Source organism: Ixodes scapularis, unplaced genomic scaffold, assembly GCF_016920785.2.
Source record: "Ixodes scapularis isolate PalLabHiFi unplaced genomic scaffold, ASM1692078v2 PGA_scaffold9__187_contigs__length_104089568, whole genome shotgun sequence".
NCBI classification, from domain to species: Eukaryota; Metazoa; Arthropoda; class Arachnida; order Ixodida; family Ixodidae; genus Ixodes; species Ixodes scapularis.
In genome coordinates this window covers 63,865,746-63,892,588 of record NW_024609884.1, presented here as the reverse complement: position 1 = coordinate 63,892,588, position 26,843 = coordinate 63,865,746, and the positions used below count along the sequence as shown (strand labels likewise).

The window sequence follows — 26,843 nt, the reverse complement described above, 5'->3', positions numbered from 1 at the left end:
CCTAAATACCAATACCTTAGCGCTTGGTTTCCTTTGTCAATTATCATATTTCAGTGCAGGGTATATAGTGGACAGTGCTATGTTAGCATTGGCCTAGAACTCGTGTTCAGTTGGTGAGAATACGTGTTCCAGCTGAATGCAAATGCAGCACTTTTTCCAGTCAGCCTTGCGATGACCTATGAGAGGGGGTAGAATCCAGCAACACTAAAGCCTTGCGATCTAGGAGGCATTGAACTAACTGAGTAATCTCTGATTATTGAGCTCCTTAAACTATTGATTTCACACTTGTAGGCTCCTTTGTCTCTTGAATGTTATTAAAAAAATACTTTTGATGTAGCAAAAAAAAAAAAATTCGACCACAGGTGGAGAACAGACATATGGAAAAGGGTTGATTTATGAGGTTTAGGGCGAAAACGAGCTGGTGCTAGTTAATTAAGGTTATGTCTGCCTGTCCTTTCTTTTTCGAAATCTCTGACTGTTTTTACTATGTTCAAGGTTGGTTTACTTCGTTCCTTCTAATTTTCAGAAGCTGCAAGCATCCTCGCCCACGACTGAAGATTGAAATTTCATAGCCGGCCACATGGACGGAATGAGAAGAGAAAGGAAGGGAGCGACTACGTATATGGAGATGGTGAAAGATGCCATGGAGAGGACTTTTTGGGCAAAGAGGGTACATCAGCATACACCCTACAATCTTCAACACCGTAGACGACTATCCAGCCCGAAAGCTCACAGACCAGGTAATATGTTGCTTACTAACAATGTTGCTCATGCTTTTAGGAGCAGTAAGTTCCCACGACCACCCCCATTATGGTGCATTCGCGCTGCTAGCGAATGGAAGCTCCTGCAGGGAGATCTCGGTGACGCGGTTGGGGAAAATGTTCCTCAACGCACAGATCTGCTTTGCAGTTGCGGCTCCAGTCCTGGCATAAATGCGCCGTTAGTCCTGTCATGGTGAAGTCTGGCACCATGATGGGTCTCCTTTTTTATCCCACTTACATCAATTACGATTTTGTTACAACTGATAAGTCATGATTTTTTTCGCTTTTTCTTTTAAAAAGAGCAGTTTACAAATATCTTCAAGTAGACTGAAAATGTGAAAATAATGTTTCTTGCAGATCTTTGCAGTGTCTTTTTGTATTAGTACTGGCGCCAAGGCAAAGGAGCGATTTATGAATGTTGCCTCAGAAAACCTGCCAACTGTTCTCATGGTGACTGAGGGAAAACCAAGACCGGCCCTGTTCTGCGAGATCATTGTAAGGCTTCATGATGCAGAAGATATAAAAAAGGTGCCCTTTACCCTTCGTTGTATTACACTTTTCTTTTTCAGCACATTTGCAGTAAATGAAGCCCTTCGTCTTTTGCTATTATTTCCTTCCAAGGGCTCAGCTTACGGGTTGGCAGAAACTTCGGGCTCTCGGGACAAGTATTTCATTACGTGACCCTGCCCTCATGCACATGAGTATGTGCAGAAAGCATGGTCACCAGTTTTATGATCGACAGCTGGCTGGATCTGAGAGCATACCTAATGTGATAACAAGGTTTAAAATGGCACTGCCCTGCCAACCTGTTGTTAGTTTTCAAGAGAGCAAGCACACTGTCCTTGCCCTGTTGCTCAATTCAGTGGGAATCATTCAAGTTCAACATGCCTTTAAAAAAAATTCTCCTCATAGGCCACTTCTTGCTTGCCTTTTTTATAGCAGCATTATAAGAAAATATTTGCGTTTTAGTTATATTTGTGGAGGGCTAGAAAACCGAGCAAATAGCTTTATATTTTGGTACGTTCCTCCTGCTGAGCGAGATTTGGTGCAGCTGAGATGTATCTCATCGTAACTGGCCAACCAAAAACACTGCACATTCTGAATTAGTTGGCTTATGTGGAAAATTGGGGTACTTCATACTTGTTTTTATTCCTTTGTTTATTTTAAAGTATTAACAGCACTTCTCAAAGCACGGGCAAAGCTAAATGTGATCACAAGCACAATGAGATGTGCTTGGAACGAATTACTTTCAGAAAACTGATAACAACATCATAGTCTTATTAACTGGCACTTCCTCCATGGCAAAAGCAAGCACCACGAGTCTTTTATTATCCCACTGACATCTTTTCAATTACGATTCTGTTTCTCATAATAAATTGGGAATCCTTTTTTTCTTATCTCCTGCTTTTCTACAAGGTAGTTTACGATTTATTGGCTCACTAAAGATCATCTATTTTTATTTCAGATTTTTGCTGAGTTTAATCGCATCACAAGCATCGATGCCGAGCAACTCTCTTTTTAAATTGTCTCAGAAAACCTGGCGACCGCCCTTGAACTGACAGAGGGCAAGACAAAGCCGGACATTTTCTACCAGACTGTTGAAAGCATGGATGATTTTAAAGAATCGCAGAAACAAGGTACACCTGCTTTACAATTTAGCCTTCATTGACTGTTAGCGGAAGTCCCAATCCAGCTAGCTTTCTATTGCAACCGAATTGGTGCCGACTCAGTTCATGTGATAGGTGGGTGCAAACTATGTAAATTAAATTCGAGATATCTAACAGTTATCTTTACGGCATCTGAAATTCCAAATGCTTCTGTACATTAATTTTAAATTGTGAGTGACATGTGATGAGTAACATTAAAAAAATGGGGGAATGGCTGTATTTAAAAAGAAACATAAATTTGCATTACTGATGTGATGCTTAAATAGAGCCTTCATATTTTGTGTTGAATTGCCGTGACACTTGGCACTGAGCAAAATTGAAAAGATTAGTTTAAAAAAACAATCTACTAGCATGGGTGATTATTCTGTTATTAACTGTGTGCATATGAGGAAACAAAATCAGGCCCTTATTTCTCACCTGGTAGGATTTGACTGCATGGTATTACTGTTTCACCCTATGTCCGGATGCAGCGGATGCTAAGAGCAATCCCATTTAATCGTGCTCTTTGAACATAGCACATAACACATGTCGCCGCGCCCACTCTCTAAGGACACATGACACCCGCACAGCTTTGGATTTCCTCTGATGGCTCGCAGCATCCGCTGCGCCCTGACTAAGGTGATACAGAGTATAGTGTAGATGGTGGTTGGATAAAAAAATTCTGAAGTGTCTGTGCTATGTGGTATGAAAATAGTTTAAAGGGATACTTAAGGAAATTTGAAATATACCCGTCCTGTTCAGATATAGGCTGATTATGATCAACAATATCCGTAAATGACACTCTCACGTTTGTATTTTGAGCCTGAAGGCTGAATTTTTTGTTATAAACGAAATACCTTTCTGGCTTTAATGCGAGGCATTAGATGCATCCGTGTTAAGAGCCTTTTCACATACATCAACACCATCATTTCGATATCGCAGTGCTCCCGAAACTTACTGTTGACCGGAGATGGTCCATCTTTTGCGTTGTTTGTGCTACTCCTTTGCTCACCAGTCGAACAACGTGGTGAAGTTTGGGTACCCGATGATGACCTAGCCTGGAGAGGATATTCCAGCTGCTCCAATGACCAATTTAGCTTTGATTTGCCAAGAACAATATTAGGGTAACTGGTTTGGGGTGTTAGGTTTAGGGAGTATATACTGAACCTGTTTCAGGTAGTCTATCAGTTACCTGTATCTGCTTATCATCAGTTACTTGTATCTACTCTAAGGGCAGGCCTCTCTTTTTGTTAGAAAGCCTTCGATTTTATGATTTGTTTTAATTCCCAACCTTTGTTTCAGACGTGCCCCGCAATCTATTCCATCGAAGTGTGTCCCAGGACCCCAACAGAGCGCTGCAGTGTGCTTTTTGTAAATCTGGCTTATGAGACAGAGGGCCCTCTGGAAGCTGTGGCACTTCGTTTCTGCCTGGCATGGGTTTTCGACGTTCAGTACTTCGTTAAATATTTTTGCACATTTGTTTGTTTAGAGAGACTTGTAGGTCTCAAACATTCAAAGCTGGGCTGCATGGGCACAAGGCTGCTGACCAGGCTAAATTAAAAAAAAAAGTTTTTTTCCACACATGTTGTTAAAAGCATGTTGTTCTGGGCTTGTGTAATGCATTGAAGGAATGCATTCGCATTTAAGTGAACATTATTTTTACTTTCTTGTGCACATGCATTCCTGAAGGTCTAAAACCCATAGCAAATGTTTTGTGCTGTTTTTTTTTTTTTTTTTTATAAATATAGGGTGACCCAAGTCACCGGGCTCGATCAAAAATGGACCGTAAAAATCGTCGCCTTCACGTCGTAGACCATGGCAAGTTTGTTCGCCCTATTATTTACAGAAAAGGAGCTACGCTTTGTAATTAAAAAAACGACCTGTGAAATACACCTATGACGAAAAATTTAGATCGCTACGTACAGGCGTCAATTTTTACGGTCCATTTTAGGTCGAGCCTGGGGACTTGAGTCATCTTATATACTAGTAATTTCTTGAGCAGATATGTTCCTACAGGCCAAAAACCTTTCCCGGGTCTTTTTTTTTTAATTTATAAATATACTAGTAATTTTACTGCCTCACATTTTATGATTGGGAGCTTTGTTTACTAAGGTGTTTGATTTTTTATAGTCATTTTCATTAAAAAAGGGAACAAACGACATTAAAAAGAGCTGTCTCTTGTTAGCTTTTTTTCTCTACAAGTTTTCTTATTTTTGAACGGATATTAGGGTGTCTACAATATGTTTTAGTGCTGTGAAACGAGCCAGAACAATCAGATCCTACATGTAGTAAGCTCAATTAAGATTTAACCAAATGTGAATTTTTCCTGCAGAAATTTCAAAGCTTAGCTCCCTTCACATGAATAATAAGACCAACAAACTGGCCAGTGTCAATAGCAGTCATGTCTGCAGATGATAGAGTTAGCGATGGTTGTAACTCCCGGTAGGCACAACTAGCAGATGAGATCGCCTTCTGCTTCAATTGCTTAGAACAAAATGACGTCGCAGTTTTCAAGCATTGCTAACGCTGCAAGCATGTCCACCGTAGGCCCTGGCAAGTTCGTCTGATTTTTCACAGGAAGGAGGCGAAATTCCTTACAATTTCAACAGGTAACATGCGCATTCAGTGAATGCTTTAACTTTTAATGTGCAGGCACCGATTTTTCGGGCTCGTTCAGCAGCACTAAGAACCATTGTAGATTCCTATATATATGCTAGTCATGTAAAATTTCGGCACGTTCTTCAGTGCCAAGATGGCAGTATTTTCTTGTATACTTTCTTGTGATGTGCAATTGTTTTCATTTACAGTGTTGTGTAGTTCTAGAATAAATATATTTCCACAATGAAAGTGCTAGTTTTTTTTTTTTCTACAGATAGCTGATGCAACGTGTTTCGTAAAATGGTGATGTTAGCTGTAAAAAAACCTGCCTGAAAGTTCTACGAGTGTTGTCCGCATATCCAGTCTTCGCAGCTTCTTTCACAACAAAGGCTTGCTTTTTCCAAATAAAGGTGTGCGACTTTTCATATGTACTGCAATATTTAGCTGTGAATGGGAGTGAAAGGTCTGAGGTATTGAATACCTCCCTGCTCTGAAAAGACACTTTGTGCAACTTTTCAGAAGATATACCTTTTAAAACAAGTTGCACAATCTGCCTTTTCTGAATAGGAAGCTGTTCAATGCCGCAAACCTTTCACTCCTATTCACAGCTAAAGGGTCTCATTACTAGTAATTTCGGCTCTAAAAGTGTCAAAATTCGTTCACAAAAGGACGAAAATTACCCTCTCAATACTATAAAATTAATCCCTAAAAGGGTCAAAATTGATCCTCAAAGGGACGAAAGTTACTCCCCCGTCACTATAAATATCATCCCTTTAAGTGGCAAAATTGATCCCCAAAGGGACGAACTTTAGTCCCCAATAAAAAAAAGTTAGTCCCCCAATCACCACTGTTGATCCCCAAAGGGATCAAAGTTACTCCCCCAATTATAAACACGACGGCGCTCAAGGGACCATAATTAATCCCCTGAAGAGTTAAGCTTAGTCCCTGATGCCCTGCTGTAGGGATCAAAAGCACTCCTCTTAACGGTTCAAAACTTTGATCTGCAGGGATCAATGGAAAGGGACTAAAAGAAAAGGGAGGGACTAAACCGGGGTTTTGCCGTTTTTGGGGGATCACTCTCAGTGACATCGATTTAGTCCCCAAAAAGGACGAAGTACTACTCCTTTTTTTTAAGAGTGTGATTAAGCTTGTTCCCTCGTGATAAGACATCACGTGACATAGCTGACATCGCCGCTCCCGGCGTGAAACATACCTCCCACTCCCGAATATATTTAAACTTGTCTCGATCATTCCGATAAACCCAGAGAGTACATGTACAGTACATGAGCGTGTCGTGCGTTCCAAGGCTGTCTGTAACCAAGCAAAGTAAATAATAACGCAGGTATAATGCTCGCACGACGAATTATATTCTCCCCGGCTTTATCAGATTGATGAAATCAAAAATCATTTTTTATTGATATTTTAACTTCAATTACCGAAGAAGACAGGGTGAGCGTTTCCGCACAGTTCGCGGGGAGTCATTTCTTGTAAGGTCCATACCTACGAGGCACAGAGTGAAGATGATCACGCCACTGAAGCAACATTGACTGAGCACGATGCTTGACGAGCTGAAAAACAGGCTGTATGTTGGTGCCCTTCGAGTGACTTTTATTTGCTAGGATGCCGATTGCGGTGGCCGTTAACTATAGGTGACTTGGCGCGCGAGGAAGAGGCATTTCAGTCTGGCCGTGTTCTCTATCGTACTGCAGGGAGCGGAGCAAAACAGTCCAAAGGCCTCTTCGAGTGCTCTTCCAGATGCCTGGATCGCGGCCATTGCAATCAACGCGGTGCTGGTGTTCCTGTTTCTCCTTTTCGTCGTGTACTGCTACCTTCGCAGTCGAAAGAGTAAGGCAGTCACTTTTTGGAACATTCATTGTGTCTCTCTCCGAGGTTTCACTGATTTGAGAGGAACAGCCACCGGGTTAGATTTCGCTTGTTCCCCTGCTGCATCACGCGTGAGTCGGATGAGATAACCTGGTCTTTGATGGCAACGATGCGCCACTCTGCCGTATGACGTGCTGCTGTGCGACATGGGGGAGAAGGCGTTACGTGGGTCGCAGGCGCACTGCACATTCAGATATCGTGAGTTGAAATACCACTTCGCCCCTGATAACCGCAAGGTTTTTGTTGGGGGTTTCCATGTCAGTTGGTACAAAGATGATCCTGGTCGTATTTTGTATATTTCTGTAAAACATATACTAGATGAAAGTCGTTGTCTATGGGAGAAGCACCTATATACATACTACTGAAACACCCTAGTATGATACTAGGGTGTTTCACGAAACGCGGGCCAAATCATTCCTGTGAAAAGAACGCATCGCAAAAAAAAAAAAAGAAGGTAGATGCAATATTGGGGCCCCTGCCGAAGGGCAAATTAAAAAAAAAAAAGTGTTTGATATAATTAGACTCATAATTACTTTTAGTGATTAACTTTATTGTTATTAAATGTAAAGTTATAATTTCAATTAGAACCACAAAAACCATTAAATCCACCCGCATTAAAGAGATATAAGGCATGCAAAAACTTTTACGGAACTCCGAAAAAAAAAAAACTAAATTTAAACGTGTTTTTACTTTTTTTTCGTTTTGATTTGGGGGGGGGGGGGGGGTGGAGGCAACGCAAGGAAACACAAATATGAAGTTAAATTAGGGACAGCATAACTTTTGACACCCTACTATAGAGCAGCACCGCTGTGCATAATTTCTCGGTTCTAGAAAATGTGTCTTCCGAGCCGACGTCTTGCGGCAAATCTCCTATCATAGAGGTCTCAAACACGCAGCCCCCGGGCAGCATGCCGCCCGAGACTTTCTGGAACGCGGCCCACAAGCATCCCGAGGCTACAAGCCCCAGTTCTCAGGCCTCGAGCACCACATGCGCCAAAAATAATAGTTTTATATCGTCATTTTCCTTCTAAAGGAAGCTGTGTTCAGATAGCGTGCTTACACATTTTTTACTCTTATATTTTATTTTAGATGAAGTATTGCGTCGACTAAATATTTGCTTCTCAGCCCTTTCTTATGCAAATCAACGGGAATGGCAATCTCACTACTAGGCTTCAAAAAGTGCGAGCTCTTTGCTCAAGGAGGCACCTCGGCTGCACGAACTCTCTCGCAGTAGGAGCAACTGCCATAGGTAAAGCTAGGAGCTGTCAGCAAATGCCTTTAAAATACGAGTATTTCTTATAATTTTGCCGTAAACATCGCCAGGAAATCAAAAGATGCCAGATGAAGAGGTACTTTTTCTATGCCCGTTGAGCCAAGTGAATTGTGCGACAGGGTAAGGACGGTCGGTGCTTGCTCTCGTTCTATTGAAAACTGTTAGTACGTTGGTGTGGTGGTGTTTTAAATCGTATAATACCAGGTAAGAGTCCCAAGTAGTCGTATATTCGCATGAAAGTTTAAAAAATCGCAAAACGGTGGGCTTACAAAAAATGACCGCATCTCCACGTGGTGAATGATGTTGATTGGGGCGAAGCTCTGATGGTGCTGATGATACTGATTTTGTTCATAGGTAGCCCCTCCTGTATAGACGTTGAGCGGCTGCATGCAACGTTTCATCTATGACATCCCCAGCTCTTGAGTTACTACCACATCTCAGAGCCCCCTACTCGTCCCGCAGTCGTGGCCGAGTGGTTAAGGCGATGGACTAGAAATCCGTTGGGGTCTCCCCGCACAGGTTCGAATCCTTTCGACTGCGCAAACATTTTTCTTCTTTTTAAGAAGACAGATGGGATGGCAATCGATGTGAGCACGGACGCCGGACGGACAACGCTAGAACCTAAGGAGCTTTGCCCCTAAAAGCAGAATGCACAAGGATACTTCTCTAGAGAATCGCTGGGGTATCCCTTCGACAGTCGGCTGCTTTGCAACGTGAAAAACCACCACGCAGGTGCCAAGGACAGGCATTTGACCGAGTCCGGCGGGAGCGACGAACTGCGGCCCGTCGCCACTCAGCTGGACCGGGCGACCACGCAGCTCCCGGCGCACGAGGGAGCGCCGCACAGAGCCATCCGGACGGCGAGCCCGGACAACGGACCGACCCAGCCAAGCCCAGCTTGGTCAGGCGCACTGGAGACTGGCCCTGCGCGGGGCACCAGGTGACACTCGCCTCATTCTCCTTATTTCACCTGAGGCGGACCTAAAGCCTGAAACACCCGTGAGCGAAAATCGCGTGCATCGGGCCGCCAAGGGCCACATCATAGCGTTATTATATGGTTCTTGCTCCAGTTGCGTTTGACTGCGTTAAGACTGCTTGCGTCGAGCTGTTGCTATGACGACCTTTACGACGGTCCAATGGAGAGCTGCTGTGCTGCACGACGCAACTCAGGACGAGCACTTATTGATTCATGCAGCACTGCATGCGCTAGTTGCGAGATCAAATCCAGCACTTTGAGGAGCGCAAGTTCGTCTGCTTCTTGCATAGAGGTTGCGATGATGTCAGAACGCCGAACACGTATTGGCTAATTGAAAAAAAAAAATAGTGGGTAGATCTTGAGGAATCTAGCATTTGAGGTCTACCCACTATCCTTTCAATCAAAGCCATTTAAAACTCGATGTCGTTCTCACATCTCCGTAACCCCTGCACTGCGCAAGCAGCAGGCGATTTGCTCTCCGCATACGAAATGACAGTGTGTTTTTTCGTCGGTCGCAATCGGTTGACACACTCAAGCGCAAATGTGTGAATCAGCTTTTATAATGCAGCGCAGTGGACGCTACAAGCCATCTTAGCTAGGGATGTCGCGAACCACCCAGGTTCGAATACGAAAGATTGCGATATTTTCGACCGTACCGAAGTTCGAATTCGAAAAGTTCGCAACTTGCGAACACCGCAGAGCTTCGAATTCGAGAAGTTCGAAGCTGTCACGGTTTCTAAAAGTTGGGTTTGATTATTTCGAATATTTTTTTTTACTTGAGGTTCGAGAAAATCGAAGATTTCGAACTTTCCTAACTTGAAATTCGGGAGATTCGAACATTTTTAATTTCTTGGGTTCTGAAGTTCGAAAAATTCAAATATTTCGATTTATTTAAATCTGAAGTTTGAAAAATCGAAGATTTCGAATTTCTTTGGACCTGAAATTTGAAAAATTCGAACGTTTTCGCAAAATCGAAGATTTCGAATTTCTTTCTACAAAAAGGTCGAAAAGTTCGAAAGTTCGATTCTTTTGTAGGGATTAATTAAAAAAAACAAAAAAAAAAAAAAAAAAAAAACTTGGAAGATTTCACATTTCTTTTAAGTACAAGTGCGCAAAGTTCGAAGTCCGGTTTTCATATTCCTTCACAGTTTCAGTTTCAAATAACGTTTTCACGGATCATTGGTTTTCACAAAATCAGATTTAGAAAAGTTCGGCTGTGACATTTAGACTGCGCGAAGTTGGTCAGGTAATTAAATGAGACGACGAGTGTCCCGGATGTGCTGGAATATTTGCCAGTGCAGAGTGACGGTGTGACCATAGATCTGTAATTACGACCGCCAGCCCCGGGGGCGGGGGAAGGGTTTACGTGCATCACGCAGTAGTCATCACACGAACGCACTGTTTTACGATAGTATCGATACTCATCCAGTTCGAAACGGCTAGGGGCGAGCAGGTGGTTGAGGCTCAGAAAAACCTTGAAGCGATCTGGCAAACCGCCTCCCTACCCCCTTGCACGCTGATAGTAATCCGATCGAACGCCGCCCGAGTGTTTGTAATAGCTTTGGAGGTTTCTTTTCCGGGACGGAAGAAACGCCGAGCAAAAAAGCACAGAAGCCGACACAACTCGAGGTCGAGGAGCGTTCTACCAAACCAGTGGCGCCGGAAGAGGAAAAAGAAAAGTGGGGAGTTGGGGGGGGGGGGGGGGGGGGGGGGGGATCTCCAGCTTCCCCCCCCCCCCCCCCCCCCTTTTCCAGATATTTCGGACGGTCTGTTAAAGAAAACAATACAACAATACAGGGAAAGAGGGCGTGGTCGAGCTTATTTTAATTTGAAATTATTTATGCATATGTTAGCCACTGTCGGTCTTCACTGCATAAAAGATCGCGTAGGCGGTCATTGTTTCAAACTCGTTGTCGGAAGGCATCACTCGTCACATGCTTAGTACTTTGGAAGTTCAAAGCTGTGTCTTTTCAACCTAAATAACTGTGCCATTGATAAAAACAAAACAAAAAAACAACGCTGTAAGTGTTGCATTCTTGCATATTTAGAGGCTCAGAATTTCGAAACAAGTTTCTCCTCCCAAAATGTGTACAAGCTTCCAAATACGTAAAAAAAAAAAAAAAAAAAAAAAAAATGTTTTTTTTTTTTTTTTTACGATGTGCTGAATTTGGACAATATTAGAAATCTTCACCCATAAGTTAATTTATTCCTCAACGTGAAAAAAAAAATTATGTATTCTGCAGATGGCAATGATATGTGCTGTCTGTGGTGTTAATTTAAATGCGATACCCCAAACAATTTCGACGAAAAAAAAAAATACCAAGTTTAGGGCATAATTGCCCGTAGATACATGATTGGACATTTCTTCGAAACTCATCTTGAATAACAATAATCATATCTTAAGACGACACTTACCTAGGCTATACATAGATCATTGTTACAAATTTTAACATATATACCATAAATAGCTTCGGCTATAGCGCGCTTCAAAAACCCGTCGTCCTTCCTTCGGGAATTTATTTCTGTAAAACTAAGGATGCCAGAAAAATGAAACAAAAGGCACTGTCTTTCGCAAGGAATGCGGCACCGCATGTAAAAATTCGAGAAAAAAAATTACTAAATACCACTGCTTGAATCCAAATGAAACCGCCCGCCGGCGAAGTTCGACGAACTTCGAACTTTTACCCTAAAAGGTTGAAGTTCTTCAAACTTTTGACATTTCAGGATTCGAAAGCTCGAAAATTTTCGAATTCTCTAGGTAAATAAGTTCGCGGCATCCCTAATCTTAGCCACTCCTGTACTGCAGGTGTATTTCGTGAGCTCGAGCCCCGTGCTGCGCTGCGGCCCACAGGAAGGACACGCGTGCTTTGGTGGTTCGTAGCCTCCGCTGCGGTCTATCGAAAGGGTCTTGCAAATGGAGGAGCAAAAGATTCTTATTCAGAACCTTTCGGTTCCTCCATTTGCGAGACCCTTTCCGGTTTCGCAGTTCAGCGAGCGTTGTTGATTTCCTGAGGGAGGGGAACCCGGGACAATTTCGTTTCAAAATGCCTGTGGAGTGAGCGTTGACAGTTTTTTTAGAGGTGCTGTGTTTTACCTCAAGTCAACGTACGCTTTCTACGACGGTTCCCATTTTTTGAAGAAGCAGGGAGTCTGTATTGGGTCTGTATAGCATTGCACCTGTACTGAGCGACATTTTTCTTTCAAGTTGCGATAGACGCATTGCAAGCGATCTTGGTGGTGATGGGATCCGAGTGATTAGGTACGTCGCCCGGATCCCATCACCTTTTTTTCCGGTTGTTGTTCCGGAAAAAAAGTTGTGTTCAGAGTAGAGGGTTTTTATTGGGAGTATGTTAGAGGTGTTTAAATCGCATGCTTGTGGGTTGAACTTCATGAGACCCAGTAGTTGATTGCAGTTTTTCGATATCAAACGCCACTTTTTGGATGGACATCTGTGCTGGGGACATAGCCCTAAGAGCGAAAAAAAGTGTTCTCCTTTTTGACTCTAGCCATTCTAAACTGGTGAAGGGGGGATTGCGGCGGTGGGTTACCTTCGGGAGGCACTGGTTAAGTCATGTTCATACCGTATGCCTACTAGTTTTGTCAATCAAGCTACTGGGCTTCAGGACGGTGGCAACCCAGGTGGCTTGCTGACGGGTGTGGCGGAAGGCCTGGCAAGAGGGCTTCGCGACCCGTGCAAGGTTGCCAGGGAAAGGTCAAAAAGGAGACCTATGATTTTACTTTATGTGCATAGGTAGTGCCACTAAATAAGCTACGCTTCAGAGTAACGACACTTGGCCATATTGCGTCTTAAAATCATGGTTGCCACTTATCTGAAGCTTTATCTGAAATCAAAGGAAACGATTTTCCGCCCTCCACAAATGTTTAAACAGTTCGCGACAGAGCAAGGCAATATTACATATGCTTCCTAACACCGACTCTAATGCTGAGGAAGTCGCACTTTTGAATCATGACGATCGGCAGTTGAGTCTGCTCTGCATACGAGCCGAAATGGCGGCGCCCACAACAATATATGGGAAAGGAGTGCCGATACTCTAAGCGCAGCTCATTTTGTGGCTCTATGCATAGGGTCTCGCACAACCTAAAAAAAAGGTAGCGCATGCGTCATGGGGTGCCAGTGGTCTTTTCGGCGCCTTCGAAGTTAAGGCGTTTTTGCGCTAAAGTCGACAGGAGTAGGGTTAATAGTCTCGTATGTGAAAAAAAACAAAAAAAAAAACACAGGCAATGTACGTGCTGTGCGCTGTCGGTGTAGTTCACATAATTAAATTGTCCTGTGGCACAATGTTTACATCGAACAAACCGGCAGATGTGTAAACGAGAGGTTAGGAGAGCATGCTCTATCGGTCAGATCATCGCCAGCAGGCAACTTGGCCGTACACTGTGATAGGTGCGGCTGCATACCCATTCTTGATAAAAACAAGTATCTTAGGACAACACAGTCAACAGATGACTAAATAAATTTTAGAGGCCTTCTATACTCGAAGCAAAAAGACAGGTGCGTCAGTTCGCCTTCTATCGCATAATTTGACAAAGAGTTGGCATTCTTGAGCAGGTTTGACATGTACGGGGGGCGGCGACTTGATGTATTTTGATAATCAATGATGCTTGTGGATTTGCGTTTTCTTCCAATAAATTAGTTGAGAGTCAGTGCTTTGTTTGTACGCTTCGTCTTATTGACGCTGGTTTACTTTTTCGCTATCGTAAGCTGAAACGGAGTATACCACTGGCTCCGAAGTGCTTCCCCTCAGCGCATACGCGATGAGGAAAAATCTTCGCCCTATGTAGAGCGACGAATGGGACCCGAGATGGTCATGGAGATTGTGGCTTACAAAATGCCCCAGTCACTCAGTGCCCTAGTACAAACGGCATTTCTAAGTGGAGTTTTTATGCGAAAGCATTAACTGCTTCATGGAGCGAAGCCCGGCGTCGTCTATAGCAGCGAAACGGCACTTAAATTCCCACTAGCTGCGACGTGTCATGTGGCCCCAAAGCAACGGCGTCATCGTTGCTAAGGAACCAGCCGAACTGCTGGCGGCGCAGCGGGAGGAGGGGACGCGGGCCTAACGTTTCTCTTTGAGATGCACGTGTTGAGGTCTAACGTCAACTGGTATACCGCAGCTAGGGCGATGGACCGCCCGACTCCCTGCCGGCGCTGAGGCCGCTTCTGCTCCTCTCGGCGCCTAGAATGCTTTCGCATTCACAACTCATAAGAAGTGCTTAGGTGTCCTCGGAATTTCTTTTAAGATAAGGGTGAGAGCATCATCTCATTATCATCGGAGAGTTTGAGGTGTCAATATCACCGGACAAAGACAGCCAGAAACACAGGAGCATCGAAAGCAGCTCAAACCAGTCACGCCGTTCTTAAATCAGAGCAAGTCATTCCATGCCAAACGACCCAGACCTCGGGTGGACCGTGGTGGGCGATATAAAACTTCGATCGAGCAGACAATTGGGTCAGATGGAATGCGTGATATTTTCGGTCTAAAACAATGCACACATCACGACACTGTTAGCGCGAACACGACATCGGCGCATTTTCGCAATTTACTTCTAAATAGTATTAGCGAGCACGAAATTTCATCGCTTACATTATAGAACTAAATGAGCTCTTTCCGTAGCAATAATAACTTGGATGGCATGCATCTCTTGGTTTCAGAGAGAAAAACTGGAAAAACCGGCGATTGCTTGTTCGCGCTAACAGTGTCGCGTTCTGTACACTTCATTGGTGATGGGAAAGTAGTATTCTCTGTATATTTTCGCTATTAAATTGTGTTCTTTTTATAGCAAAACCTTGATTTTCGGAAAAAAAAAATACAGGCCCCAGAGGGTAAGAGGCACTATTTTCTCGATAAACTTTTTGAAATCGCCTATCAATTAAGCGCTGCTTTTTAATATGTCAAAGGGTAAGTATAAATGCCCAAATAATGCCTGTCATGAATTTCTAAGCGTTTCCACCACGGCTTCGACATTAAAAACGGCTTAGATCAATTATTTTTGTAATTTATTTTGTAGCAATGCCCTCGGCTTTGCTCACAATTTATTTACATTATTTAGAAGGAGAATGGAAGGGACTGCGTAGCTGCTGTTCGGGACACCCATCGAGTTCGTGCTGGTGACCGGGAACGTCGTCTTTGTTCTTGCTGTTGCTGCCGCTACAACTACCCCCCCCCCCCCCCCCCCCCCCCCCCTCTGCGAGGAGGCCTAGGAGACGAGCGATTTGTTCTCCAGGCTCTGTTTAAAGTACACCCGCCGCACTGATTCAGCGCTATTTGTGCTAGGGTGCTTGATATAGGCAGGCTTAATTCTGTCGAGGGAGATGGTATAAGAAACTCCCCAAGGAGACGGTGTAAGAAACTCCCCAGCTGTGCTGCATCCAAGTTGCTCTTCAATGAAGTACGATCCCGAGCATGGTGACGGGTAATGTCCCGGTCCATTGCGCAGCTGTACCTTTGGTCTAGGGTGGTACAATGTCGTCAGGATGTGTTTTGTACCGAGGAGACGGGAAAGGTTTTGAAAAGGTATAGACTCAAATTGCCTTCCGCGGTCCGTTGTGATAGTCATTGGTACACCGAAACGACTAACCCATGTTGACGAAGGCTCGAGTTACAGTTTCGGCAGTTATAGACTTGATCGTTGTTTCCTCTGGCCACAGCGTGAAGCGGTCAACGCAGGTTGATATGTAGTTGTAGTCGTCGGCCGGCGGTAGGGGTTCTACTATGTCAAGGTGGATATTGGTGAAGCGACCGTCTGGAGGTGAAAACTTGTTGAGTGGTATAGACCACAGCCAGTGTAGACGTGTGTCGAGTGACTTTTGCGCGTTGGCATTGAATGCAAGCGCGCGACCATCTGCGGAAGTCGGCGTTCATCCTGGGCCATATGAATCGTGCGGAGATTAGGCATTGTGTGGCTCGAATTCCCGGGCGTGAGAGAGAATGCGACGCCTGGAAATGCCGGAACTTTTCGGGGACATATGGTCTAGGCACATCGCACACCAACGTTTTGGCGCAGTCCGGGATCTTCACGTCTTCAAGCTTGAGTGACGTCGCGGTTTTTCGCAGATGAAGGGTCGTGTCCATGCTCTGCTCTTTCGCCAGATCTTCGTAGTTCACAGCGCTTCGTTCTGTATTGGGCAGGAGATCGCTCTGACACGTTTGTTGTCCCCACACCTCGGTGTTTACTCAACACAAGGCCTGTGCACAGGCCCACAGGACTTATGGGCATGTCCATGTCATCTTCTTCAATAGAGCGCGGGGCACAGTGTAATGTAAGAAATACTAACAATAAACGAAGTGACGTTAAGTGACGGATCTATCCCGAAAACAGTCATCAGAGAATGCGAGCTTGACAAGTATTGGCTTGACCCACTTCGACTTTTGTGCTGAGCTGGGCACCGTGCACGTGCATGCTGCATTGTTCATGCAGGCCGGAGTGGTAACAAAAGAGCCCCTCCTCCCCTCACCGGAGAACACGAACTCCAGCCGAACGCTGACGCCGCGTTCGGTTATGTCGGCCGAGCGCTGAGTCATTGTATTTGTTGTCCCCATCCGTGTAGTTCTAAAGTCAACCGCTTGCGGCGTCACGGTCTGATCTCCTGCCCAATAGCATGTGTTCACACCAACGCGGGAGAGTGCGTCTGCCACTGTGCTTTATTTTCCAGGTACGAAGCGAATGTCCGTCGTGTACTTCATGATGTAACTCTTTTGACGGGTTTCTCTTCGCGTGTGGGCTGCGTGTGGGCTGAGAAATACCTTGCGAGAGTTACGTTGGCGCGCAGGCGTAGGTCGTAAGAACTAGTACGAGTTCGACGGATCCCGAACAACAGCTACGTAGCCTCTTTAATTCTCCTTGTAAATAATGTAAACAAAGTTGTGAGCAAAGCTAAGGGCATTGCTGCAGTTAGTGACCCGGATCTCCGAACAAGGCCACCTTCGCGTCTGGGGATTTCCCTTCACCGGTGAGTCAGAATTTAAACATCCGCTTTCATTCGAACGATGAGTCCCACCTAAGGCGTAGGGTCGTCATACGATCCCACAATACTGACAGTCGCGGCCACCAGCTTCAAGTTGCCGGAAGTTTGGGCGGCGGACTCAGAGCTATGGTTTCTCACCATCAAGTCAATATTTATAAAGAACAAAATAACATCGTCCTTGACGAAGTTTGGTCACGTCCGGGTCCCCACTTGTAGCAATGCCTTGGCTTTGCTTACAATTTATTTACATTATTTACGAAGAGAAGTAAAGGGGCTGCGTAGCTGCTGTTCGGGACCCTCCGAGCTTGTGCTGATTTTCTTTTCTCGACCGGGTACGTTGGCTTTGTTCTTGCTGTTGCTGCCGATACAATTTCTTTTGCAGCGTCAAAGACTCGAGGCATAACAATTATTTGTATTATTAGCACTTGAGAGGAATCTTATTTAAAACAAATTGTCTGTAAGATATATTGCATTTTGCTACAAAAAATGACAATAATAAAACACAAAAAATTTATCGCAAATCGCTAGGCAATTGTGTTGCATACGTGAAACGTTCTGGCATCACAAAAGTTTAGCTATACTCCGTGAGTTTTCAGACGCCAGACGCCTACAATCACGGCGCTCTTCATAAGATAGTTTAACGCCTACCATGTGTACACTTTATAGTTGTTCCTGGAGTGAAGCGATACCACCGTTAATCGGGCTGATAAACCTGGCGACCTTCCAGAGCCTCCCATATTCTCGAGCTCCTCTCCCTTAGTGCGCACAGCTGGTCGAGCTCCTCCTCGCCTACCCCTCTGGTCACATGACCTCCCCGTTAACCAATCAGCGTCGAGCAACTCACTCCTTGTATCTCACCCGTCAACCAATCAGCGTTGAGCCTCGCGGCCACGCTTTTATCCAGGCTTCACTTTTGGGCTTCACGAAATGCCGAACACCTAGCCAAAGAACGTTTCACGTTACTATACTGATTTTAAGTAAAATAAGAGATAATCGGTCTAAACTATTTACTTTATTTTTCTTCGTAGCTTACACATCACCTGCAAAGAGAAAACAGTGTTGTCAAAAAAACAATAAAAAATTTAAATAGCGAGTGAGTGAGTGAAAACATGTATTTATTTTTATCGAAGGATCGTCTGCCTTGGCCGAGTTATCCTGAGGCAAAACTATATCAGGAATGCTACTTTTCCGTCACCGATAATACACACAATTTGTTTCGACCGGGTCTGTGTCGGTCGATGTAGAGCCTGGGTCGTTTGGCGTTAATGATCCAGTCCACCCGTTTGCTTCGCAGGGAAGTTCGCAAGCGGTAACTATGTAGCGGGGACGGCTTGCTGCTTCACCGTTATCACATTCCTGGGCGCCTACGTTCCTGCAGAGCAGGTAGCAGAATGTATAGAGCGTCGAATGATACAAAATGTACGCAGTGACAAGAACCCAAACAGCAGGTTGGGGTCCTCGTCATTCGCTGGACGTGCTCCGAGCAGGCCGAGAGCCCAAAGAGCAGACTCTCCGCCTGCTCTGCGGGAATGTGCGCTCGCACGCAGTGGTAGAATGTATACCGTGTGCCAAACAATAAATATTGGTCCGCGGCATGCGTAAAGCCGCGGCCATATCTGCTAATACATCGTACAAAAGGCAGTCTGCAGTTACTGTCTGAGGTCTTCCTTGACTGATGGTTCACATTGGTCATACAAAAACTGCCTTTCTTCCAAGCATGTAGGAAGCAAGCTTTCTTCCAACATGCTTGAGTCCGCAGATAGAATTCCCTCATCATGTGTGCAGCGAACGCCGTGTCTTTTCGATCACGTATGAGCAGTCTGGCTACGGCTTAAGAGTGAATCGTTAGTTTTAGTGTGGCGCAAACAACGCATCGTGTTGCTAGCTCGTGCCGGCACTTGGAAATACGACTGGACACGCAGGGCCCGCTGTCGCTCTACTAAAGCTCTCATATGATTGTGGCTCGAAGGAACTGGAGCCCAGATAAAGAAAGCGGCACCATCGAGGGAGTTGAGGACGACTTTGAGCCTGAGCTCAGGAACCTGGAGCTGGATGAGTCGGAAGAGGAGCTACCCACGGAGCCCCTGCCAGCGATGGCGGGAGCCGACAACGAGAATGGCCGTGGTTCCGTCTACGACGTAGAGGAGCCCAGTCTGCCATCTAATACGTAAGGCTTGCTCTTCGCTTGCATTCGCTTCTGCGGGCGTCTTCCGCACGCGCTAGGTTACCACCGTATGCCTTGTTTTGCGTAGGCGGAAAGTTTTAAATTTCCCGAAGGAGGGGTAGGGGGCTCGGCGGGTAGCCGGCTCCTATGTTCCCTTGCCTTACCGACGCGTCGAGTCACTGAAGTGTGCGGTAACGAACATCATAAAAGCCTTCGTTGTAGGCAAGCATGCTATCCCTGGTAAAATAATCCTGTATATATCTATATTCCTACTATGGAATCTTGTATAAATTTTATGTGGTGTTACTGGATACATGATCCTTTATGGATATGTGGTACCCACACCCAGATACAGGGTCCTGTATATATCAGATTGTTTTTAGCCTCGCTAGCAGATGCGAGCAGCGCTCTGTCGACACCAGACGGCGCTTGCGGCGTATAGAGGACTGCTGAAATCGTGGTGGTACGACGCAGTACGCGCAGCCTACACGATTTCTTTAGACGTGCCGTTTTGTTTTTTTCGTCGCGCGTGGGGTTATAGCACCGGGTGTACAAGAACTATTCATCTGGACGGCATAGCAGTCCCCGCGAACTGCCCGCGGTGCGGCGCCCCAGTCGGCATATAATGGCCGCGCGCCAAAACGTTGAAAATTCTGGTCTATATATGTTTATGGGACCCATACCCACATAGATGATCCTACATATACCCACATACAGGTTCCTGAATATGTATACAGGGTCTATACCGTAGAGTTATTATAATGTACGCTAGAGGTTCAACTGGCGCTAGTGTCCATGCGACTTCCGGGAGGCAAATTGAAGCAGACAGCAACCAGTCAACTTTTGCGGTGCTCCTGTGCATTCCTATGGGAAAACGAGCGTGAATTTTGTCTCTTCGCCGGAAAATAACATAAATAACTTTTATTATTTCGATTGTACCGGATAGTATGTACCTTTATTAATATTGTAAAAGTGCAATTGCTTTAATTACAGCATTTTTCTTTACCATTGAACGATGTTACGCTTCGCTATATTTCAGGCCCAAACCTCTGTTTCATGGCAGGTATGTAAAAACGAGCGACAATTCTGAGCTAACTAACGATCGAAAGGAATCTAGAGTGAGTTCAAGGTTCGCTAGCATTCCCGTGGCGATTATATATCGCTAATATGCCCGTCCTGTCACTCTATGATTTTGACTCCGTCGTGCATCTTTACGATCGGTTAAAGAACGTTCGAAAGTAAAAAATAAAGCACGTGGGCTACGAAAGGTGTGTCTTTTTATTATTTCCTATGTCAGGCAGTTTTTATCGGGCACCTGTTATCTGACTTCTCCCTATTTGTAAAGATTTAATTGGAGCGTGTTGTTGATGATTTGAACCCAGAACATGCATCTTCGCACTTTTTCATGAGCAGAAAAATAAAGCAGTACTTATTTATTGCAAATCGGCCTATATTACGTGGCTTTCAATTTATTTTGATCGCCTGCATGCACAAGGAGTTACTTATTTAGTGTTACTGCGTAGTTTTTGCCGTCCCTCTTGGTTTTCCACATGTCCTTCGTTCGTTTGGCACGTATCCCCAATGCTGGAAAGCGCCGACGTCGTGTTCGCGCTAACAGTGTCCGACAGTGCACAAAAATACATGTACGAAGCGGTTTTAGCGTCGTTTTTCATGCCACGAATTTCAAATAAAAACGCCGTAACTAATCAATTATTTCGTCTGCGTGACTGAGAAATGTTCCAATGTGTCTAGTACGTACGAATTATTCGTGATATTCGCTCTTATAATCGAGCGCAAAAATGCACTCGCGTTTTCCCATAGAAATGGATTAGCGGAAGTCAATTTCGGACTGGTTTCTGTCTGCTTCAATTTGCAGCAGCGCACTAGCGCCAGTTGAACCTCTAGCGTACATTATAATAACTCTATGGTCTATACCGCCACATACAGGATCCTGAATAGATATTCAGACCTGTAAATGATATCCCCACCTGCTTACGACACCATGAGTAAAGCCTGTATGAGCACACATGTTTTTCGGCGTTTGCTGTTATGGGCCCTTCCCACCAGTGGAAACGACGTCTGTAGTTGATGTTGTCGGTGTTGATGTTTAATTGGCGATGTAAGGCGTCCATCGTCAATTTTTCCAAATATATTAATGCGAAAGCATTGACTGTCCCATGGAGCGAACCGGCGTTATCAGCTCTTAAAGCCGCACCAAACTGCACCTAAAGTCTCCTGTACCATGGAGCTAAGCCTGTAGTCTGTAGCAGCGAAACGGAGACTTGCCGGGCACGCACCTTTGTTTCAAGGAACGCCACTCCGTGGCGCTGCGGCCCCGCGCCGGTGGAAGGAACACGGTTAACACGGTAGAGCGCCGACGAGCGTGGCGGCGCCTCAATACGGGCACCGCAAAACTTGAAGAAGTACTCAGCGGCGTTCGATTCGACATTCATACTTTCGCATTCACAACTCATAAGCGCTATTATGCTCAGGATGTACACTAATGCTTCGAACCTACTTCAGACGGTCCGCAAAAATCGGTTCCTCAACATATTTGCTGTAATTTACTACATAAGTGCTTTTGAGGGAAAATATCATCAAATGAACCCACCGCACTAAAGAAAGAAAAAAAAAAAGAATCAGTTTTGGGTAATTTACCGCGGCATTCGCAGATGGTGCGTGCCGTCTGCGCAATGCTGCCAACAGATGTCGAAACGTTGAGGGCGCACCGTATATAGAGAGCCAAGATTTAAGAGAGGGAGCAACTGAAACCGTGGAGAACGTTGCAATTTAATGGCAGACGCCTCTTCTGCAGATTGGTCGCAAATGCGCATACGTTGAGTAGTCGCGTGGCAAAGAGGAAAGCAGGTGGAGGGTTGGAAACGCTTGCAGACGATCACCGCGTTTATAACCTCCGCGCAGCTCTTATAGCAAACGCGACCCATAAACCACGTGGCATCGATCGGATATAGTTGAGAAAACCCTGTAATATACAGTCACACTAACGCTCCGGCGCCTGTAACTTAGCAAATGATCGTCCGAAAGTTTTGACTACGCTTCCTTAGCCCGACGCGTGTCTCTGTGATATGCAATCTTAAAAGTGCGATAATTTTTTCAATAAATTAAATGCGAAAAGAGGTATTGAAGTCCCATAGAGCCCGCCATTTCTTGTGCAGAGATGATCGAACGAGGCGCCGGATCCTATTGTAAGTCACGTTGCGTCATCTGTCCGCAGCACTTACAATTCGGCGAGCGCCGTTATGGCACCTCCTGCGAATGCAACTGTTGATACCCAAAACTAGTTGTTTTTCTTTTTTTGAACGAGTTTATCTGTTGATATTTTCAATTCAAACTTCTACCACAGAGCCACCCTTTTTAGTAAATCACACCGCGATGTGTTGTGAAACCGATCATTTTGCAGACATTTTAAAGTGGGTTCAAAGCGTTAGTACTATACTGTACATGCTGTAGTGACCAAGTGACGCGAATAGATTACAAAAAAAGCAGAATTCGAAGGTAGCTATATGACTATGCTCATGCCAAACTGCCTAAACGCGTGCAATTGAGAATGTAACTTGGGAATACTCTTCCAAATCGCACGTGGACGTATGTACTTATCTGCGGAGCACGTCAGCCACCGATCCTCAGATAGCGTTGTGTGCGATACGTATATATACAAGGTGGGTCCTCAAAAATGATGAGTCCTCAAACAATTCAGAATAAATATATGTTGGCGGAAAACGTGTGACTAGAACAAAACAGCGAATTAGAAGTACGGAAAATTTCTTGTTCTTGAGTTTTTGGCTTCGAAAAGGCAGAAGGTAGGTCTTACAATTAAAGTTATGGTGAGCGCGTCGGTGATGATAAAATTATCAGAGAGAATAAACAAAAAGACGGACAAGACAAGACATTTTGTTTATTCTTACGATTTTTGCAGTTTTTACGGGTGACAGATTTTCGAGACTCGCAGCGTTTAGATTCTTTTTCTCACAATTAGAATTTTCTTTTTTTGCCGCTTTAAAACTTTGTATAGAAGGGTTAAAGTTCTCTGGGTGTGTATTTGTTTATTTTATTTTATGAAATGAATATTTTTGAGTCTTGCACCTTTGACAAAAAGGGCCAAGTTGGAATCGAGCTAGCTTTCGATGTACATCATAAAAAAATATGTAAAATGAAAGCTTCTATCTAAGCCTATTTAAAAAATTAATCTAAGTATAGATTATATAGAACAAACAAGACTAAACTTGAGAATAAAAGCTAAAAAAATTACGTCATAAAAGGCATTTTTTACTTTTTTTAATATGAACTTAAACATGCAATAACATTTCTTTGGCATATATGGTTTCGTCATTTAAGCAGTGCGTTTGAAAAAAAAATTGCACCTGCATTCTAAGTCGAAAATATATTTGCCGTTGCCATATTTTTTACATAATTATTGTATATACGCCGTGGGGGCGCTCCCGCGCTCAAGCGGGTGGCGTTGCAAGCACTGGTGGCGACTCCAGCGAAATCGGCGCCACATAGCGGCAACGCCGAGAAGCTCAGGAGAGGAGGTCGTTTCAACTCTGTCGTCTGCTATCACTGCTTGGTTCTCGTAGACAGCATAGCAACAAACGTCGTTTCCACTAATTATTTTTATGCTTCCGCCGTGTTATTCCTAGGCACTGACTAGAAGAAGGTTTTTACCGTCGAAAGATCGCTAAACACCGATGACACTGCAGTGCAAGAAATTTATAGTGGTCCTCGCGCTGAACGACGAAAACGACCTCCTCTCGTCCTCCATTTTGCCTGACCAGCGCGTCCCCTACAGTTTGCTGGAGTCACGAATAAGAGATGGGCTAACTCTGCCCAGCGGCTGGGGTTCGCAGAGGTAATAAACGTTTTCTTGTTGACTAGACTTCAGGTGTCGTACCTCCCTAGGGGTACGACACCTGAAGTCCAAGCCACTGCAACGTTTGGAACGTGTGACCATAGTATTCATTATATTTAAGATACCATTTAGTAAAAATGAGGTATAACTGGCATGTTATGATAATTAAAATAAGTTCATGCACATGTCCAAAAACGTTTCTTTTTTTTTTTTTAATTTTACAAGCATAACCATTAAGTTTCACAAACCTTTATATCAGGCTACGAAGGGGCAAGATAAATTATTTTCAAAAACCCAGCGAGCTAAGTGCGAAAGTTTGCTTCTTTAAAGCGGCCGCATTTTCACGTACACTGGCGAGGCTCGTTCAAAACTTCTTTACTTTCATTTTATTTGAGGCAATAACAAGTCACACAGATAAACGGAGGAAATGAATAACTTTACATTTTATATTAAATATTATAAGCTCGCAGTAAAGCTTATGGGGATAAAAAAAGGTATTTTAAGTAATGAGCAGAACGTAAGGGCGTATCTGCTCATTGAGCCAAGTGAGCTCGTGTATATCATTTTTTTTTCTTACATACATTAGCTTACTTGCGCCTCTACGTTCCGCTCATTACTTAAATCATTTTTTTTAAAGTAATGAGCAGAATGTAAGGGCGCAAGTGAGCTGGAGTATATAAAAAAATGTTTTGGGTAAAATATAAAATGTTTTATCAAACATTTTTGTGAAAAACCCGAGACTGAGGTATTTACAGACGACAACAAGGAGGAGAATTAGAACGTCAGCTAAACCTTAATTGAGGACAGAACCCTTTATATAGGGTTCTGTCCTCAATAACGGTTTAGCTGTTTTTGAGACGTTCTCTTGCTCTTCCTTGTCGTCGTCTGTTAATACCTCAGTCTCGGGTTTTTTACTAAAAATATTTTAAGTAAGGTTAACATTACCCTTGAGGATTCGGAATTTGTTTTATCATATCCCTGAAAGACCCGTCTCTATTTTGAGTCTTCATCCACAAGTGGAAGGATTGAATGTTTTCCACAAGACCCAAAGAATTCCATTCCTTTATCTATGCGTCACGGTATTGGGCGAGGCATGCTGCTTTATTTTTGAAGAGTACAATTCCGGGCACTTTCGGGGACACTACACGAGCAAAATCATCGGCACTTCGAATAGTTTCAAATTACGACGACTTGAGGTTGTGCGAACAGGCTTGGTGATAAAAAGAGGTATTTTTTTAAATGACATTGAGTTTTGTATTTCCAACAATTCTTTTCAATTTTAGTGTTGTTTGTTTTATATAAACAATACTTAAATTAAGACAATATTATAATTTTTAAATAGGTTTAGGAACAAGCTTTCATTTTATATATTTCTTATGCCTTAAATAATTGTGCATCGAAATCTAGCTCGATTTAAACTTGGCCTACTGTTGTCAGAGGTGCAAGATTCAAGGATTTTTATTTTATAAAATAAAATTTAAAAAAGCACACTTCTAGAGAACCTTCGCCTTCTATGCTAAGTCTTAAAGCAGTAAAAAAAGTTATAATTGCTGTGAAAAGATGGTCTACACGTTGCGAGACTCCAAAGTGCGTTACTAGCGAAAACTGCAAAAATCACAAGACCTTCCTTCTGCCCTTTCGCAGCCCCAAACTCAAGAACAAAAATATTTCCGCAGTTCTAATTTGCAGTTTTGTTCTTGTCACACATTTTCCAGAAACATCTATTTTTTCTGAATTTCTTTTTGAGAACCCATCAATTTTTCTTGCATGAATTTAGATGAATCACCCACATAGTATATCAAGAACACAACACTTTAAATGAAGAAATGATTCCTAGGGAATAAAGTTGTCGACAGCAGCGGACGTCAGGGTACAAATGAAAAGGGATAACTACCAGTCTAATTGCCTAAAATTCACTAGTTCACGTTTTAAATATTCGCCTTATTTTTTAATCTCATCTTAATAGGGGATGGCAGTTGAACCCTTTCAGAAGCGTGGACTCCTGACGATGAATTCTCGCGTGTCCGTGCAGATTTCCAGCGGGAGTGCCGTCGAAGCATCCGGGAGTCTCAAGTCCGGGTGCTCGTCTTCCAGGCGCTCCCGAGGACGACCAGGAGACCGATTCAGGTGAGGCAAGGCAGGGGGACAGGGGATCAGAATCAAGATGATTTAAATCATGACTGAAATCACCATAAAAATAATTTCGAAAATGGTTTTCATCGGAATCATCAAGCTAGAAATATTTATTTCGGACTGAACACGAGCTAAGGCATTGCTCTTCTCAGCAAATCGGATCATGGAGCTTCCTTTCTACTTTCCACTTCATCAGTCAGTTACCTAGCGTCCTATTGCGAGGAAATCGAAACGTGAAAGAAATAAAAAAAAAAAAAAAACTAGAACGGTAATGTCATAATGAAAGCAAATCAAAAGGCAAAAAAAAAAAAAAGCAAATAAGGCTTTTTGGCTAACTAGAAAAATCAAGCTGGTTTTGTTGTAGTATGGTTGGGGTTACATGAATAAAAAAAAAAATGGCCCCATCTCCACGTGGTGAATGATGTTGATTGGGGCGAAGCTCTGGTGGTGCTGATGATACTGCTTTTTTGAGCACTTGACCGCTGCGCCCTGTCGTCTATAAACGTTGTGCCAATGCATGCAAAGTTTAACGTGATTATATACGTATTTGA

General features: G+C 43.9%; 1 protein-coding gene across 1 annotated transcript in view; it reads left to right on the top strand.

Annotated features, from left to right (window-relative positions):
* The window catches only part of LOC8032807, a 50,379-nt gene that overhangs the window by 7,648 nt on the left and 15,888 nt on the right, over nt 1-26,843 (top strand). The window contains exons 2-5 of the mRNA XM_040220798.3: nt 6,715-6,850; nt 8,895-9,102; nt 19,095-19,292; nt 26,192-26,286. Coding sequence (XP_040076732.3) covers nt 6,715-6,850; nt 8,895-9,102; nt 19,095-19,292; nt 26,192-26,286 — 637 coding nt within the window. The remainder of the gene's footprint in view (nt 1-6,714; nt 6,851-8,894; nt 9,103-19,094; nt 19,293-26,191; nt 26,287-26,843) is intronic.